The sequence below is a fragment of the Phaethon lepturus genome, unplaced genomic scaffold (genome assembly GCF_000687285.1).
Source record: "Phaethon lepturus isolate BGI_N335 unplaced genomic scaffold, ASM68728v1 scaffold1427, whole genome shotgun sequence".
NCBI classification, from domain to species: Eukaryota; Metazoa; Chordata; class Aves; order Phaethontiformes; family Phaethontidae; genus Phaethon; species Phaethon lepturus.
The window spans coordinates 107,866-126,642 of record NW_010551019.1 but is presented as its reverse complement, the minus strand read 5'-3'; the positions used below and the strand labels follow the sequence as shown (position 1 = coordinate 126,642).

Below are 18,777 nucleotides of genomic sequence, written 5' to 3'. Positions count from 1 at the left end.
AAGAGCGTGCAGCTTTTGCAGTGAATTATTTCTTTGACTACAGGCACATCTGTTGGTGGTGGTGGCGGCACTAACCCCATACCTGGTATCATTGGGTTAATCGGAGTGATTCCCGTCATCATGCTAAGGCTTGGATCAAAGCCTGGTACACAGATTGAATCTGTAAATATATAACATAAAATCCTGGCTTATAAATCTTGAACCCACTTGTTACTATTTCCTTGCACAGACAGTTTCTCTTTAGGCTTTTTTTTTTCAAGCATCACTGTTAAAAAAAAGAGAAGGGAAAAGGAAAAATGGAAAAGGGAAAAGGCAGAGGAACAGGGAGGAGAGAGGGAGAGAGAGGTGCATTTTCAGTGAAAAAAATAAACTATGCATAAAGAAGGGAATGTTACATAATTTAAAATATTAATCTGACAATAAACCACAGCACATTAAAGTGTAAAACCATGCACCATGAATATCTGTGATCATCTGGAATGCAATTTTCTGTTTCATAATGCTACTGTGGTGTTTACATTGTCTTCTGACCAGAGTGTACAAAGAATATAATTTAACATCGATATGCTCTCTCCATCTAATTGTCAGACAGATTTATCACAACATAGCCTTCTCACACAAGTGACCTTGATTTACGGACACTACAGAGAAAGATCCATTTCTGGCTGTTTTATAGAGGTGTAGTTAGCCAAGACTTCTAACCATTGTACCCTGGAATATAAAGTTTCAGCTGCGTAGAATGGGGTCTTTTTGAACCTTGGAACTAATTCTTTCCTGTCCTCTTATTTAATCGGATTAGTAGATTCTCTTCAACACATGTATTGTTAAAATATACCACTAAAGCCCCATAAAGTAAAATGCATATTTGGCAAATGTTACTCTTTCTCCTTCCTGATCTCTTTGCCAAGACTTCCATACGTACTATTTAAAGCTGAAAGATTTGCTGGGGAACACCAGCGCTGTACCACCAAGAATTGTAATAAGCAGATGTTTCAGATGAACTGAGAGCCAACTTCTGAAATTTGTTTGCGTTAAAAACAAGGTTTTGAGTTTCTTGAAGTGTACTGAATAAAATATTTTGAGACACCGATGTCTTTGTTGGTGTAACACTGCTGCTATTTGGCGTCATCAATTATTTAACAGAAGAGAGTTACTTTGGTGTCGTACAGCTTTTCTACTGAGTTTTCTGGTTAGCAACTGGAACATATTTAATGATACATGTAAACCAGGGTTTGGTAGCTCAGGAGCTTGTTTGTTTTGAAGAAGGAGGACAGAGGGAAACAACTCATTCTCTAGGATTTTTATATATACATATTTAGGAAATTTGAGCTACATTTACTACAAGGCAGCATGATCCATGGAATGTGACCAGAGAGGCCCGTTTCTTCATTCTAAATCTGCTGTTGAGAAACTATGTGACCCTGGGTCAGCCTGCTGACCTTTCCATATCTTAATTTCTGCATCTGCAGAACAGGTACAATCATATTCACTTACTGGTGAGGTAACTGCTCACATTTTTATATCACTTTGCAGGTGTAAAGCACTCTGCGGGGGCTGAAAATTAGCATTGTGATTCCTGTGGAACATCCATAATCATCTTCGTTGAGGAAGACAACTGAGGATTGAGAACCTCAACTCCAATAGAGCTCGTATCTGTCTCGGCCGCACGTTGCCTGCTCTCCATGCACTGACTGTGAGACTTCATCTCTTCCAGGCAGTTCTGTAGAACAAGCGTGGCAAGCACACAGCGAGCATGGATTTGCTTTAGGCTTATTGAAGACTAGTATTAATGAAAACTCATGATATTACATTACTTTTTTTAAATAAGTGGGCTTATGAAAAAGGATTTGCTCTGGGTGTGATGCTTTTTTCAATATCGATGTATATGCATTGCTTTTCAGATGAAGCTTTGAAACTCCGAGCCTGTCATTTATTCCACGGGATGCAGTGGTGGCCGTATTAAATATTCATGGCTACTGAATGCTGGGAGATAAAGTCAGAGGTGAAAGGGCAACAGAAGCCCTTCGGCTGTGCTAATTTGCGTGATCTCATTTTTAAAAGTCAGACTTCTGACAGTCACAGCAGTCCCTCCCGTGCAGCACTCTCCTGTTCCGGGTGGAAATCCATCATTGCTGCTCACTGCTGCAGTGGCCCACGGAGCACGGCACACAAAGCGGAGCACCACAGTATCGCTCCATGCATGGTGTCACACCAATCTTCTCCTAGGATCAGGGAAAACTGGGACTGGAAAGATGCCGAGGAAGGCATCTCGTCCACTGCTCTGGACAAATGTAGGATCAGCTACAGCCCTAGCCAGATATGAAATTCCATATTAACTCCAATATCCATAGTAGACACACACAGCATTCTGAGGCAAGGATGGAGCAGGTGGAAACGTACAAGAAGATGGACTGAAGGCAAGTTCTCCCTGTCCTGTATGCTTCCTTCAGGTCTTATGTGACAGCCGAGGAAAAACGTTGTCATCTGGTGACTGCTACCACAAGGTAAATTTCACCCTTGTTGTTCTCTCCTTAAGACAACTAGTAGATATGCTTCAGTTTCTCTCTTGTAAGAGTAGCTAACTGCGACAACAGCAAACTCTGCCCAAACCACAGACACATGCTCGCACTCAAAGAAAAGACGACAGGTTTCAATATGGTGCGGTTTTCTGAATATTCCTTTGGTAGTGGTGAAGATACAGAGAAAAACCAGTCCAAGGGAGATGGCAACAAGGAAACTCGTGTCCACAAACGCTGCTAACAAGGCCTCAAAATGGAGCTGAGAGGAAGAGCTTTTAGGCTGCATGCCAATCAAAGCAGGTTTGTGATTTAAGTGGAAGAAAATTATTTGCCACTAATTCCTGCCACGTTCAAGGACATGTGACTTCGTACGTAACTTTTCCTGTGTTAAATGGGTACATGGCTTTGTCACCAGTTTCTTTTACAACTGGAATCGATCTACAACCTCACTAGCAGAATGCTGGGGGCCAACACTCCCGAAACATCCTTCTAGGTGCGTTGGGACTCTGTATCTCCAGAAGGTGAATGTGCTGAGATATATTGAAGAGGACAGAGTCAATAATTTTTGAAATCTAATTCCATATATTGCAGGGACTAATCCAAACCCCGCTAAGGTCAATAGCAAGACTACTGAAGGCACGGACAACTTTTAAACAGGACGAGGTTTGCTTTCTCTGTCCTCTTGAATAAGTTGCTTCAGTTTCCTAATGTGTTAAATTGAGAATGAAATGCTTTCATACATCCCATGGGAACTGGGAGGATGCATGAGTACCATTTGTAGAGCATCCTGGAAATGAAACTAATTCTCTAAATACTAAAATGTACTACTATGCATTGCAGTGATGGAAAATCCAGCTGGATTTCTGAACAGCGAAGATCTTGTTCAGACCCCCAAAGTTGTTGGTGGTGCTTGCATCTACAAAGAATCTGATGCATGCCACCTGCATATTGCTGAAAAACCATGAAGACAGTCTACAGATGGGATTATAGGAAATACTGGTCTGGACTCTGAGGTGCAGAGAAAAAGGAATGAAAGTCAATAAATTTGCCACATCTATGATAGGATCCAGAAAAATCCCCAGTTTAACTATATTAATGCTACCGAGTGGTACAATAATAGAAGTTGGATACATAGCTCTTGTCTAGGGACAGGAGACGGTCATCCGTCAGCACCACCACTGCAGTCTGCTCCACATCCTGGCGTAATGCCTATTTGGAGCAGGACCAGGACACCAGAGTCAGAGCTGGTGATGACTCCTGTTGCATTTACTGGTAAGTTTGTTGGTCTTCAGATGCAAAGATACTGATAAAGTTATGCAGGATTACAAAAAATGGGAATCAATCCTGCTCATGTACACTATTTTGAGAGATCCATTTGGACATATGATTATTAAGATACTGTAGACATGAATATGCTACGTTAAACACAGATACATTGCGTTTATATACTACACACCTGAACAGTCAAATAAGGAATATTTTATGCTTTCAATGATCATAGCATTATTTTTAAAGGGATCTATACATTTATTTATGTATAAGGTAAGCATTTATGATCTCTTGGAATGATAAAAAACAACTTCGCAGAAGAGAGAAAGTTTACATTTGAAAAATGTTGTTAAATAATTACTAAATGAAATCATTAAAATGGAAATTGATCAGAAATGATAAGGAACTTTAAGAATGGAAGAGCACATGTTGCTCAAGTTACAGTCCCTGTGGATACTGTACATAAGGCTTGAATATTCACATATTTGTACAAGAAAGTAAAAACATTGAACATCAATATTTTCACGTACACGTTCTGCCTAATTTTGGCAAAACAAGTTAATTCCTGTTTCATCTAATAAGAAATTGGCATGATGGAAAACAATGAAAATCACTGAAGAACAAATATCTGGAATTGGCAGTCAGAGAGGCAAGAAGAAAAAACACTTGGAGTAGTTTTTAAAACTCCTTTTTCTTTCTTGTAGAATATAGGAAGAGCAAAACATTCCACAGTAAATCTTTGGCTCTGGAAAAAATAGAAGAACAGTAAAATCCCTTTAAGGGTAACTATATTCTAACATAGTGCATAGTGTAAAACAATTGTTTTTATTAGTCTGCATTTTGGGAGTGCAGGAGCGACTTTGTCATCCATAAAAATAGCCGCACAATCTTGGACAAGCATCCCCCTTCCTTCTTTGGCAACGGTTGCTGTTTGAATCACCTTCTGGTTTTGCTCTGCCCAAATAACATGGATGCATACTCCTGCCAACTGTGCTTTTAGGGATTGCACTCCATCACCAATACTAAGTTACCAACCCATTTCCCCCAGCCCTTACCACAAGTTGTATATCTGCTTAATATTACTTTTTAAGGGTAAAATCCCCTATATGAATTTCAGTATTAGCCCTTGGATGTGTTATTTGTTTTGCCTCCAACTGTCAATTGTTTCTGTGGTGTTTTATGACAGCTGCCAAGCTGTATTTCTGTCGGATGCAGGGAAACACCCATGTGCGCAAACATGGATTTGTTTGCGTGCCCCTACTCGCACGCGTGGAGGGCTTCCACCTCGGACAACCAGCAGCCTGCCGATGGCTGCAGTGCTCAACACACAGAGAGACGGTGAGTGGTGAAAACAATGATCTGAGCACGAAATAGCTAACCAAAATAAAAAACATCAAAAGGGTCCCCATGGCTTTGGAGTGATAATTTTACGCTTAAGAAAAACAGTCTATTTTTTGCTAGAGTTGAAAGATGAAAAAAGATCTCGTTCCAGGAATGGAGTTGCCTGCCAAGATGCACTGCAAGGATTAGGACAGTCCAGGCAGCAGCTGGTAATAAATGTAGTAAGATGCTTGTTAAACTTTGGTTTCTGTGGAGAAAAAAAAGAAAAACTTCTGGAGACTAGAGATTTGATCATGTACTCCAGAAACACCACTGCTGAGTATTTTGAGACTGACCATAGAGCAGATTTCTAAAAGCTGAGATTTAAGTTTTCTCGAAAAAGGGCAAACCTAATACAATGTCTGCCTCCCTTAAATATACATATACATACACATACACATACACATACACATACACATACACATACACATACACGTATACATACACGTATACATATACATATCTGTATATGCATTACTTGGCAGTAGCAGAGAATAACTAGCTTTTTTTTCTCTCTCTGAAATAAAGAAAGAAACTTATTAGAATAAGAAAAAGGTTGTTATTGAAAAAATTTCTTGTATTTTTATCTAAAATTCTCCCTTAAAACTCTCTGGTCTGCCAGTGTCTTTATCCTCATGTCAGTATCCTTTTTTCTGCATCAGCAATTAAGAACGAATATTCAGCTGCAAGCTAGAGATCAAGGTTGGATCACTGTTTTCCCTGATGGTTCAAATCTTACCATCTTCTGGGCTTCAGGAAGCTTTTGGTGGAAGTAACTCATTTGGTCAGTGTTACAGGGCTTTTACCAATGTAACAAGCCTTCTGCACTGCACAAAAAAAAGACAAAAGTGGGAGTGGCAGTGGGGCACCAGATCATTGATGTCCCAAGGAGATGTGCCAGTTTAATTTGGTGTCGATCCAGCTGGAGGAGCCCAGTTGTTGAGCACTGCTTTTAGCCCCGAAGAGCCAGACCTTAGAACGCAGCAACGCGGCAGCCACCAGCATCTTCCAGTACCTCTCCTTGTCCAGTTTAGATGTCATTAAACTTCCAGGGATCTCTCTTTCTAAAATAGATGTTGGATTGGTGGGTAAACATCCAGAGATATTCCAATAAACAAAAAGGGGGGGAAGTCTGACAGCTCTTCCACTTGACCAGCATAAATCAAGTGGTATCATCCTGCCTCAGAGCAAGGACCATCTGACTGTGGCCAGTAGCAGATGCCCAGGGAACCAGAATAAGACATAGACAGGTAGCAAACAAATTATTTTAAGCTCATATACATTAAGCACTTACATATTGCCAGTGGTTGAGATCACAGCTGAACAATCCTTTCCAGAAGGCACCTATTCCACATGACTTGATTTATACCTTTTCACTAAATCCTGCTGTGCACCTATTTATATTTTGAATCTGTTGGAACCTGTTGATATCTCTGGCTTTCACAGTATCCTGGTATTAGGGTAGTCAACAAGTAGGGAAACATGCCTCCTTTGCTTCACTAAAACAGGGTATCATCTGGCAGTTCCAGGTGCACCTTCTAGTTCTTTCATCCTGTGAAATCGTGAATAGCTGTTCCTTATTCACCTTATCCACAAGATTACTGAATTTATTTCCGCTTTTATATTTTGCCATCTGTTTGGCACGTGATTTTTGTCTCTGTAGACCTGCTACAAAGGAATACAGATATGGAACCTCCTGACTGTGTCCCCTTTTAAAATGCTGAGAAGGTAACTGCATAGGCAGAGATGTCTTTGTAGGTGCTTATCGAGCTCTGAATTTTTGAAAAACTAAATATGAAAGACATGGGTAGATGCCCTTAAATGCACTGCACGAAGCCAATCGATGAAGCACCATGTGGGCATAGGACTCCTGCAGGAGCAGGAGTAAGGCACGTATCGGCAACGCGTTTGTGTGTGTGTGTGCGTGCATGCGCACGTGTATATTCGGAGGAGTGGAAAGGAGTGAATGAAGGAGGGGCAGAAAATCATCTCCTTGACCTCCAACTTTCTCGGTTGGCCAGGGGATCCATCTTCACACCACTCAGCAAAGTTATATTCCGTGAAAAAGAGCCTGGACTGTAGCAAAAACAAACCTTTAAGGGAATTTGGGCAAAAACGGCGACGGGGTGGTGGTGAGGGGGAATCCAGACGAATGTTTCTCATTAATAATCAACCAAGTAATAATTTATATGAACTCTACCGTGTCTGCCAAACCCAGTGCATAAACAAAGCCCTCATAGCATCATCAAAACACTCGTCATTTGAAAATTACTTCTATGAGACATATAACAACAACAAAGCTTTAGGGCTGTATTATTGCATTTTTGGTTTTTTGAAGAAAGCTCTGTGTCTGCACAGAGGAACAGTTTACAGCAGACAATCCCAAAACTTTACATACTGTTCCTCAGAGCTGGCTACGCTGTAGCTGAAAACACTAAAAGCAAATCTGGTCTCCCCTTGATCCCTGCCTACAACATCACACGACAAACACTGTATTTAGAGCGATATACACAAAAAAGACTAAATTAAAGAAAACCACCTTCTCTTTTTACAAGAAATCATGGGGTCAGTCACTCCTGGTTCATCGTCTATTCCTGAAGTGTTTGGCACAACCGGACCCCAATCTTGTTTAGAGCTTCTAACGCAATGCAAATATAGGAAGGAACAGCAAATTACAACAATACAACAAAGTGTTACCACAATAGATGCCACTCTACTCCTAAGATGCAACCTGAACGCTGGTGTGTAAAGAAGTCTATAGTGTCACTGTAATGTTATTCCTATTACTCCTGCTCATGGATAGCCATCCGTGCCCTTTTGACCTCAAAGGAGTCTCGGACACTACCTGCCCACGGTCAATCTATTTAGTTTCCCCTTTGAAGAGCTCTGCAAAGACTTACCTGACAGGCAAGCCTGAGAATGAGCTAGAAAACTCAGGACTTGACAACGTTGAGGGGGTCGGATGACAGTTTGTCAGTTTTTCATGGCTGACAGCTGCGTGTGTAAGAAGGTAGAGTCAGGAAAAACTGACTAATCCTAGTCTTCATCCACAATCAGCTGCTCTTCCATGTGTAAACCCCCATTGCCACTGCAGTGGAAACTTGTGGAGGTGAAAACAGAAAAGGGAAAAAAGAGAAGCAGAAAAATAGGGAAGAAGGAAAGAGGTAAAGAGAAAAATCGAAAGACATGCAGGGAAGGAGGTGAAGGAGAGGGAAAGATGAACAGACAACAGTATCATCTGGAACCTTTGTGGCATGGGTCCATGGTCCATCCACAGGCCAGGATTTTGAAGGATACATGAGTTTATAGCACCTCACCATTTCCAGAGAGCTGACCTTCCCAAAGTCCCCACTGCTTAAGAACCACTCCATGCAGTAGGAGCAATGGGCTTCTTCCGTCTCCTCATCAATAAATCATTTCCTCATATGAGGTCAGTCACAAGTTCATTGTGAAGAAAACAACAGAACTGCAAATTCTGCACACTGCCACCTGACCCCCGGTGAATAGCTCCAAAGCCCGTTTGTAAAAATATGGGACTGGGCAATATGAAAGGCATAATGTAATACATTGCTTATACGATGTAAAATGTGTGCAGCTGTTATTTCCTGACTTTCAAATATCTTTGTGCGCTCACTATATGATGCTTGGGATAACCCTCTCCAGTTTTGCACCTCTTCATTCCATTGCTCCAGTTTTGGCCTCATCAGAGTGGGCTATTCAGTAAGGCTAACTTTAGCCAAACAGAGTAGCCTCTTTAAGCTCCCTCCATTGGAAGCTGCTCAGTTAATCTGCCTGATGAACCTATTCATAAAGTAAAACTTTGTTATGTTCCTTGAAAATGACATCACCTTTCACCTCAAAGCTCTAGAAGATGAGAAAAGAAATAAATAAAACATGATTATACAGCCTAGGAACTGTTAATGGATTTTTCTTTACTTGCTGTCTAGGAAAGTGCTGAATTCCAGAAATCTGAGAGGCACTTGTACGGCACAAAAAGAAAAAAGGTTATTGGAAGTTATAAGCACTTAAGTAGATGTAAATGAGCACTGAAAAGAAGTTGTAGAAATAGGAAAAACTTTAATTCCCAAGCTAGGCTAATACTGAAATATAACCCTTGTAATAAATGAAACATAAAAAACCTCCAATGTGTAAAAGGTGGTAAAATACCATCTTCTGGATATTAATGTGACCTCAGAGAAAATGGGGGGAAAAAATGAAATTCAGACATTCCAGTGGACCTTTCCCAAATGAAAACAAAAGGGACTCATTTTTCTCACAAATCGTGAAAGAAGTTCTGGCTATTAAACTGGCATTACCGTGTGGATCCTTGAATCCATGGAATGCATACAAACACTCTCCTTGCCTTTCCAGGGTCACAGGAGTAACAACAGCCTTGCTGAAACTGGAAAGAAGCTGTACAGTCTAGAAAGGTGTATCACCTGCATGGGCAAGTTCTCACAGAAACACAAGAAAAATTGGGCTCTGTCAGACTAAAGGATCCTTCCTAGCCCTCTAGCCCAGAAACCTGCCTCTAACAGCAAATCCAGAACTGTGCTTAGTAGCAGAACTGGACAGTCCATATGATGATCTCCCAATCTCCAACACTCTGCAGCTCATGGGCTTCCTAAGACAGAGGAAGTTTTGTGTCTCCTTCAGCTTTATTTTTGGATGAAAATGCCGATGAGCTTCATTGCAGGGGATGTATTTCTCTTGATGTCATTACTGGAGATGACAGAAAGTTGTCCTGTGAAACCAGCTGGAAAATCTTTAGTGACGATATTTCAAATTTTTAACCAAGTTATTTTATGTGCATGCTTCTCCTTTAAATGCCTAAGCAAACAGGAGTAAGAGAGACTTAAACTGTAATGTTCCTGGTACTATTTTCTGAGTTTCTTTCATGTTAAAACATTTAAATGGTAGGGTCCAAATTCCTAAAACCATCGTATATTTAACCCACAGACTACTGGAAGGAGGGTAAGTATACAAGACGTAGTAAAGATTTGCTGTCTATAAATGAATGCAGCAAGAAATCTTGGTGTTTTGTATTACCCTCTACTAGAGCTGTTTGACCTCCATACAGTTTATGGCAGTAACTTGTAGGACAATATTTGAATGCTCTGTGCATGGGCAGAATACATGTTGGATTTGAATTTGGTTAACTAACTGTTGAGTAAGTAATAAAATGGTACTTGGTGAATTAATAATCTGTTTATTGGTTAAGAATTAACCAAGAAAGTTATCTTGAGAAACACCATGCTACATAAAACATGATCTGAAAAGAAGCCAGAGTTGATAGTGGCAAGTAACGCTCCTGAGTGTCTAGAAAAAGAGCTGTCTTAATTAAAATCCGATGCACTATGACAAGTTATTTTGTTACATTTTGGCTTTAAAAGCCGTCTAGCACCTCAGCAAACTGAAACCATTCCTCTGCTTCGCTCTCGCTGCAAATACAGAGCATTGCTACAGCTCTTCAGGACCATGAGAAACCATGAAGCTGGTTTACAGAAGGAGGTATCTTAGCTAACGCCAGGCTCAGGCCACGGGCAGCGTATCTCAATCCACAGAAGGATTTGTTAGTTCACAGGTGTCACAGCCAGGTATAGCTTGAGGACTGGGCAGCCATGAGGGGAGGAAGAGAGTGAGCTGCGGTGACAAGAGGGCTTGCGCAGAGACATAGATGACAAAGGATGTAAAATCAGACGCAATGAGTCAAGCATTTTGCGTTGAGGAGTATGGGATGAAAGTCATACAAACTAAGAGAATGGAAAGTACCATCCAAAGTATGACTCCTTCTACATTCAAAAGAAGAAAAATGGCAAAGACAACCATGGAATTGAGCCACAGTGCCCAGGCAACCATCTCTCCTCCAGCTTTGGATAACCCAGAACACCTTCAGCTTTTGACTATCTGCAACGCCCTCGGCTTGTAGCTAGACAACTGCCAGAAGAAACGGTAAAAAAATGTGCTAGGCAAAAATGGTGTATGTTGCTTATGAAACAGGAGATTTTTTTTATCCTTTCCAGCGTTAGACCTGTGTTTTGACCTGTGTTCTCAAACACAAACAAAGATATAGACAAGATAAATATAAGCTATAAGCTTCCACATGTTAGTATTGTCTTGATCTGCAGCTGGTAAGTTCATGAATGTAATACTGTGCTTGAGCTAAAAGTATTTAGAATGATAGTTTTTGAAATAACTCTTCATTAGCTAAGGCTTCCTTTGACCTCCTCTTCTCAAATTTTGCAGGGTTTGAATATTTTGTGATGCATTCGCTGCAATTCAGGATAATGCTTCAACTTCCCTTTCCATCTATGAATCTGGCTGATTGGTTTTAGACCTTGATGATATAAGCACAAGGGCCCTCTCAGCTTTCTGAAGTGCCTATTTTAAGCAGCCAAACTCAGTGGTCAAATGGCCAGCAATGGTGGTAACTGAAGTACTCTTCATGACTGGTAGAGAAATCCCAAACGGGATACTCCTAACTTCATAATAAAACAATTCCCCTTCTTCAACATGCTGTTTAAGTACAGTAATTATTCCATTCACCAATTTAGAAGAGGCTTGACATTAAAACAGTGTCAGGAGAGCATGCGTCACGCTAAGGTAAATAAGGGTAGTCCGTATGTCTGAAAACTGTTATTTCAGCCTTTCAGCAGACTTAGACAGATATTTCTGTGTCCTTTGACATCTGGGTCACAACCGTAAAGTTTTCTAGCACAAGTACAATAATTATAACATTATGACTAGCTTTTTCAGCTCATCTCCATTCCTTTTGCATCTCCCACAGAGCCGAAAACCCTTCTCTCACCATCTGGGCTTATCTCTAGTACAAGGAAGGTCATCAGCAGCTAGAGATGCCGGAGTAGCCAGCTGCTCTGCAGGCCTCCATCCCCAGGGCCTCAGTACCAGAGCCATTATCAATGGAACGGTGCGGACTAATAATCCTTGATTTTGGCAGATAGCCTAGGGACAGCCAGCTGGGATGGGTTAAATCGTCCTGAGGTTCTTTTAAGTTACTCTGGGAGCTGTGCAGGGCAGTGAGCAGAACTGGGTTAATGCTTTTGGCCCCCAGTGACTCCTTCCATCTCTCCTGTCTCTCACAGCAAGGGGAAATGCACGTCTCAACTAATAATAAACCAGCGCTGAGCATGTGGAGAACACCGTGCCAAATATCAAACAGCTGGGGCTCTCTGGCCAGCCATTAGGTAGCCTAATCACAGCATCGCCTGAAGTCTTCAAGAAAAGAAGTGAAAATAAGATGGGTAAAAAAGAAACTTCCAAATCAACTGGGAGAAAACAAAAAAATCTTAGAACATTATCACAAAATCTTAGAAAGCTCTTGTGTCTTGTCAAGGAGTTTATTATGACATAGCTTTTATTTCCTAACAAACACAAGTGTCTCATCATGTTCTTCACCAAAAAAGGGACTAACAAGATGAGAAATGCTTACAGGAGGAGGTAGGAATCTCTCCAAGAACACTTGCATCTCTTACCTCCAAAATAGCTTAAAATACAGGCATTGCTCCTGGCTGTCTTTCATCGTCCAAAAAAAAAGGGTTATATTTTGCCTTAAAAAGTAGCAATCTTGACAATATTCTTACAGCATCATATTTCATTATCCAGTTTAACAGGGAAAAGATCTTGTTTGAAAAGAAATCAGGAGTCTTTATAAATGGACAGCATAGCTCACGAAGAAGAATAAGACACTGTGCACAAAATTAGTTCAACTTGTATCCCGATTAAGGAAGAATCCAGGCTTTGCATCTCTTGTGCATAATACATTGTAATTTAAATTATATCAGTGGTTGTGTGAAAAACTTGCAACTTAAAATTCTTGCTGCTAGAAAATTTCATCTGTAATTTCTGGCAGCCTGCACCAAGGGTTAATCTGCAGTGAACTAAAGGCATAGCAATTTCACACACGCTCACACAGAGAACCAAGCCCACCATTCAGAAATGAAATTAGTCTTTCTGGTATTTGAAATTTATTATCAGAACCCTCTACATGTGACTCTTGACAATTCTTTCAAAAAAGATGCAGGTTTATAAACACCAAGAACAAAAGAAACATTCATTATTTTAAGAAGTATCTTTTTTTTTTTTAATTAAAGATGAAACCAAATTATGTGAGACAGACTTTGCTTCAAATTATAATGATTCTTTATCCCATTTTTAGGGGAAATACATTTCTTAGTAACTTTTATGGGCTGGAAAACATTATCCACATTAAGATGCTTCTTTTGCCTCACTATGTACACTGACACAGCTAGGGTTCTGTCAATAGTGTTGTTATCAACCATTTTTTTCAGAGGTTTGTACATCAACCATAAAAACATGCTCCAGGATGAAAATTGGCAGAATGACGATTCTCAATTTAAGGGTACATGATAGTATTGTTCTTAATATATTTTTAGCATCTTTTACAAATAAGAAAAAACCCCCACAAAATAACCCAAACTTCCTTCAGAGGCTTTGTCAAGCATTTTTCGAAAAGGTGTTAAACTACATTCTCTAGTAGTGGGGCAATATAAAATAACATACAAAACTTGCAGCATGCAAATGTATTGGGGGAAAAAGGTGTAGTCGTATTGGGCATTCAATGTACAATAAATGCAACATAATTGAGGAATGCTCAGTAAATAGTCTGTAATTACTTAAGCTTGCAAAAGTCTTTGATAAGGTACTTCACAAGAGGCTGTCAAATAAACTGTGCAGGCATAAAGTGAGAGGCAAAGTCTTGTCCTGACTGATACAGATCAGAAGCTGGCCAAAGAGATATGAAAACCAAGAACAGGAGCAAACAAGCACCTTCCGTCTCAGATGAGCAGTGTTATTGGAGGTAACGTGTTGATAATGGCAGTGAAAAGAGAGTGAGTAATGATACAGCAAACCCCGCAAATGACGTGCTATTATTTGCCTGAAAAAATGTATACATCAAGACACATTTTAGAGGAACGAAACACAAGGAAGGCAGCTGGGCACACGGTTGTCAGTGCTAACAAATCCCAAATGAGGGTCTTTGCAGAGGATGGACTGAACGGCTCACGCGGTAAGGATCTGGCAGTGTGGCACTGCATCAAAGGGGCCGTGGAAGCCAATTAAAGGTGAGCCTGGATAAGGGACAAGAGAAAAAAGTATGGGAAAAATACTGAAAGCCTCTTAGAAAAGCTAGACTCTCACCTGGCATACCATGTTCTGAATTAGTCACCCCATCCTCCCCAAGCGATATAAAAGCACAGCAAAAATAGGACAATGAGTATCATCAGGAACATTATAAAGCAGCTCATAGGAGCCATCGCTGAAAAAGCCTTGGATTGCTCACTGGGGAGAAAAGGCAGTTGTGTAGGAGCATTACAAAGCTCATGAATTTTACAAAGGAGGTAGGTGGGCAGGTTCTGTGGTCACTGCTCCATGATACAAAACCAGGAAGCTTTCAGTGAAATAAATAAAGATGTAGTAAATGAAGAACAGGTAGGCAGAAACACTTCTTAATTGCAACAAGCAATTACTCCCATGGAACTCCATGTTATGTAAAACTTAACTGAAGGAAGACCTTATCAGAATTAAAAAAGAAAGAAAAGAAAGAAAAGAAAGAAAAGAAAGAAAAGAAAGAAAAGAAAGAAAAGAAAGAAAAGAAAGAAAAGAAAGAAAAGAAAGAAAAGAAAGAAAGAAAGAAAGAAAGAAAGAAAGAAAGAAAGAAAGAAAGAAAGAAAGAAAGAAAGAAAGAAAGAAAGAAAGAAAGAAAGAAAGAAAGAAAGAAATACAGACAAAACCACAAAGAGAAACACACCATAGGCCTTAGACAACAAAAGTGTTCAAAATGATAAAAAAGGAGGCAGGGCTGCTAAGGTCATCTATTATTAAAATTGTCTGACACTTCCTATTACAACAGTCTGTTGTCAGTTGCTTTTAGCTTTGCCAATCATTAACAGTTTGGGCTGAAATTTTACACGTCGAATATCTGCCTGAGGCTGAAATACTCTGGAAAATTTTAGTCTGCACAATTCAACTGCTGCACACACAGAGCCGGAGAAAAATACTCGGTTTTTTTATTTCCTGTTAAAAAATTTGGTGTTTTGTCTTGGCAGTTGTAGCCCCTCCAGACTTTGGATGAAGGATGTAATATTTCAGAGGTGAAAAGCCTTCATGCTGTAGCATTAATATTTGCCATTCTCTTTAAACTCTGCACAAAAATTCAGGCAAATTATGCCTTTGAATAAAATTATATTCACTGATACTCTGAAAAATTGATCTATTTTTGGCTTCAACAGCTGAAATCACAAAGGATTACATCTTCCATGAATGTGCCAGACTAAGTTCAAGCCTCCGCTCTGCAACGAAGGAAAGAGTTAAAGTAGAAAGAGCTGAGCTATTGCCAATGTTTGAATTTATTTGTTCCAGCTTTTTAAAACTTGAAACCTAAAGTTGCTTTCTACTTCTATGCTCTTTTTGCCTTCAGTATGCGAAGTTTCCAGCTTAGCCAGCGAGGACGAATCTAACCTTGTGACACTTGCTGAGGTCAGAGTGGTTAAATCAGAACATTGTCTGAGCGGCTTGATTCTCCTAAAAGCCTGTCAGGTCTGCAGCAGCTAATTGGGTCTTGCCCGTGCGTTCTGCCTGTGATTTTTCCAGCAACTGAACATGGAGAGTAACAGAGACAGCAAGAAGAATTTTCCCAAGTTTTGCTATTCTTGTTTCTCCTCTCATTTATGGGGAAAAATATGCCAATCTTAGGAGAGGTGTGCAAAGTTCTGAAATTTTAGCTTTTTTTTGATCATTGGACATTTCATTTGAAACATCTCCACTCTGCTGGAGTTTTGAAGGGAAATAAACTTTTCAGACTAATCTGCAAGGAGGATACATCGTGACACTTGTATCACGTGTGGTTGACATTCCTGAGGGGTGGGATGCCATCCAGAGGCACCTGGACGAGCTTGAGAAAAGGGCCTGTGTGAACCTCATGAGGTTCAACAAAGCCAAGTGCAGGGTCCTGGCCCTGGGTTGGGGCAACCCCCGGTATCAATACAGGCTCGGGGATGAAGGGATTGAGAGCAGCCCTGCCGAGAAAGACTTGGGGGTACTGGTGGATGAAAAGTTGGACCTGAGCCGGCAATGGACTAGATGGCCTTTAAAGGTCCCTTCCAACCCAAAGACTCTATGATTCTATGATTTTATGACCAGGAATGTATCAAACCACTCTGAATCAGCTGCTGGCTCACCTACAACACCGGTTTAACCAGGGAGGCAGAAAACTGGTTTTGCAACCAGTATGTGAGGACCAGGCAACTGATGGAAGATTCTTGCAGGTACCCCAGGGCCAAAGAGAGAGCAGGTCTGAGATGATCATATTACCCGTACCCTCCCTTGCCCTCCTCTCCATCAGGAGCAGCTCAGCTCACCGTGTTCTTCGATGATGGGCACAGGAAAGGGCCTTTGAGGGGCTGCTTGTGGGAGAGAAGGGACAGTGACTGGCAGTGCCATCAGCTGGCATCAGTTGGCATGGGGGTGGATGGCATAAGATCTGGATGTAGCCCATGCAGCTGGGCTGGCTGGATTCACTAGAGTCAGTAGATTTGTGCTTTTTTGGGTTTTTTTTTCACACCAGCTGAACTGTTTAGCTCGGCGGGTCATGTTGTCAGCTGTACTACAGCTGTATTCAGGGGAGCTTAGAGAAGAGGCTTTTAGCACCTGGGACTGCCAGTGACTGCTTTGTCCTTCCATTTGTGCTGAAGTGGCCTCAGGACAGTTTTGAGTTTTGTGGGGCTGCAGCACTTAACGAAGGCTGCTAATGGGCCACGTGCCCTGCTGCCCAGGTCTGCATAATGCCGGCTCTCGCCACGCCGGTGAATTTTCAGCCTTTCACACTTTAGGCAGCTTTATAACTTCTTTGCACTGCTGAAACGGGACAGAAGGACCCGGTTAGGAAAGGTCCTTTCTAAGTCTAGCACACGCACTTTAAATCCAAACGATAAATACGCAGTTCGGAGAGGTTTCCGACTGGCTCCTTTGGTCTCTGACTTCCAGCACTGAGAGGATTTATTTTTCTCACCATGTACTGTAGTTCCAGATATTTAAATCAAGAACGTACTCGTCCAAGCTTCACAGTAAAGTATACTACTTCGGATAGAATTATGGCCAGCATCTCTGTGTTGTGTTGTCATTTAAGCATCAAACAGCTCCATGCTGCCTTCTATAATTCTCAAAACAGTCAGGTTTCTCAGATTAAATGCCAGTCTCACATTATGAAGCAGGATGTGTTCCTGAGAATTAAATCACAAAATAAGTATGGTCCTAGGCCAGGAATTCATGTCTATTATTTTGCACCCACCTTTACCAGCATTTCCAGATTATAGGTTTTATGTTATCATGAACAGCCATGGTCATGGTACCCCTCAAAACATGAATCGACGTCATTCTGAATCACAGATGAGATATAGCCCATCCATCAAAAAAACACCCAACGTGGCAGAAGTAATGCAAAGCCTTTCCCACTTTATCTGCCACTTTATAAATCTGACTGCACTTGTCTGAATCTTTTTCCCTAAGGCTTGTTAAATTTCAGCAGAATTCTCCTTCACGTTGTGAACTGAATATGAAAAAGCAAAGCAACCAAACTGATATTCAGCAAAGCTAAAATGCATAGTAACACTGATTTGAAAGGTGAGCAAACCACAGCTTATTAGCATGATATTCTAAGAAAAAGAGTAGGGGAAAAAAAGAAAAAGAAAAGTCTCTCCAGGAGAGAGAGAGAGAATCTCATCTACCTTGAAAAGGAAGAAGAGAGATAAAAGAGAGATGACTGATACAAGCAAAGATTAAAATGTAAAACACCTAGCAACTCCTTCTTTGACATTCCCCTTTGAACGCAGTCTACTGCAGAGCAGAATATTCTAAAATAAATATTTTGGACTGAGCTTTGCATCCAGTTCCACCAGTGTGACTCCACTGCTACTAGCAGGACTGTGCCAGGGTCCCAGGTGGCAAGGATGAAAACAGAAACTCATTATGGAATGAGAAATGTAAGAACGCTTTGGTGAGAGCACATTCCCTGCAGAGTGCAACGCAAGCGAAAAGAACATTTAAATAGTACTGGCTCTTGATCCTCTCAAAAGCTGAGAGCACGTTTATTCAGCTCAAATTCCAAAACCTGAGCCACAGTTTATAAAATTTACTTGATCCTTGTGTAAGACCCTTTGGCATTTTCTTTCAGCAAAAAGATCTCCAGATGTTATTTTTACACTTCATCTTAAGTAAATGTATGTGTTTAGCTAAACAGGCTTAAACGCAAGAGCCACCTAAGAGAACAATGATGAAATGCTTGACTTGATTTATGGAGCAACTGTCAAACCCGGGTTTATGAACATCTGGCTGGGAAGGTGATTTGAAAAGTTTTTCTATCAGTAAATATCAGCATAGTAAGCCCTTCTACTTACAGACAGCTATAAACTGTAAATGTAATTAGTGGAGAAATGGCATCGGAGTGTACGTCTAAAGTCACGTTCAGCTTATCCATGCACACAAAACATTCATTTTACAGCACTGCTAACGTGTAATGTGTAATCATTCGCAACTTCTTAATTAACAAAACACACAAAATACTGGGTTTGGA

General features: G+C 40.7%; 1 protein-coding gene across 1 annotated transcript in view; it reads right to left on the bottom strand.

The window, feature by feature from the left end:
* ENOX1 (ecto-NOX disulfide-thiol exchanger 1) overlaps positions 1–18,777 on the bottom strand; it is a gene marked incomplete at its 3' end in the record, with an annotated part of 119,387 nt that overhangs the window by 85,355 nt on the left and 15,255 nt on the right. The window contains exon 2 of the mRNA XM_010290712.1: positions 1–160. Within this exon, the coding sequence (XP_010289014.1) occupies positions 1–160 (160 nt within the window). The remainder of the gene's footprint in view (positions 161–18,777) is intronic.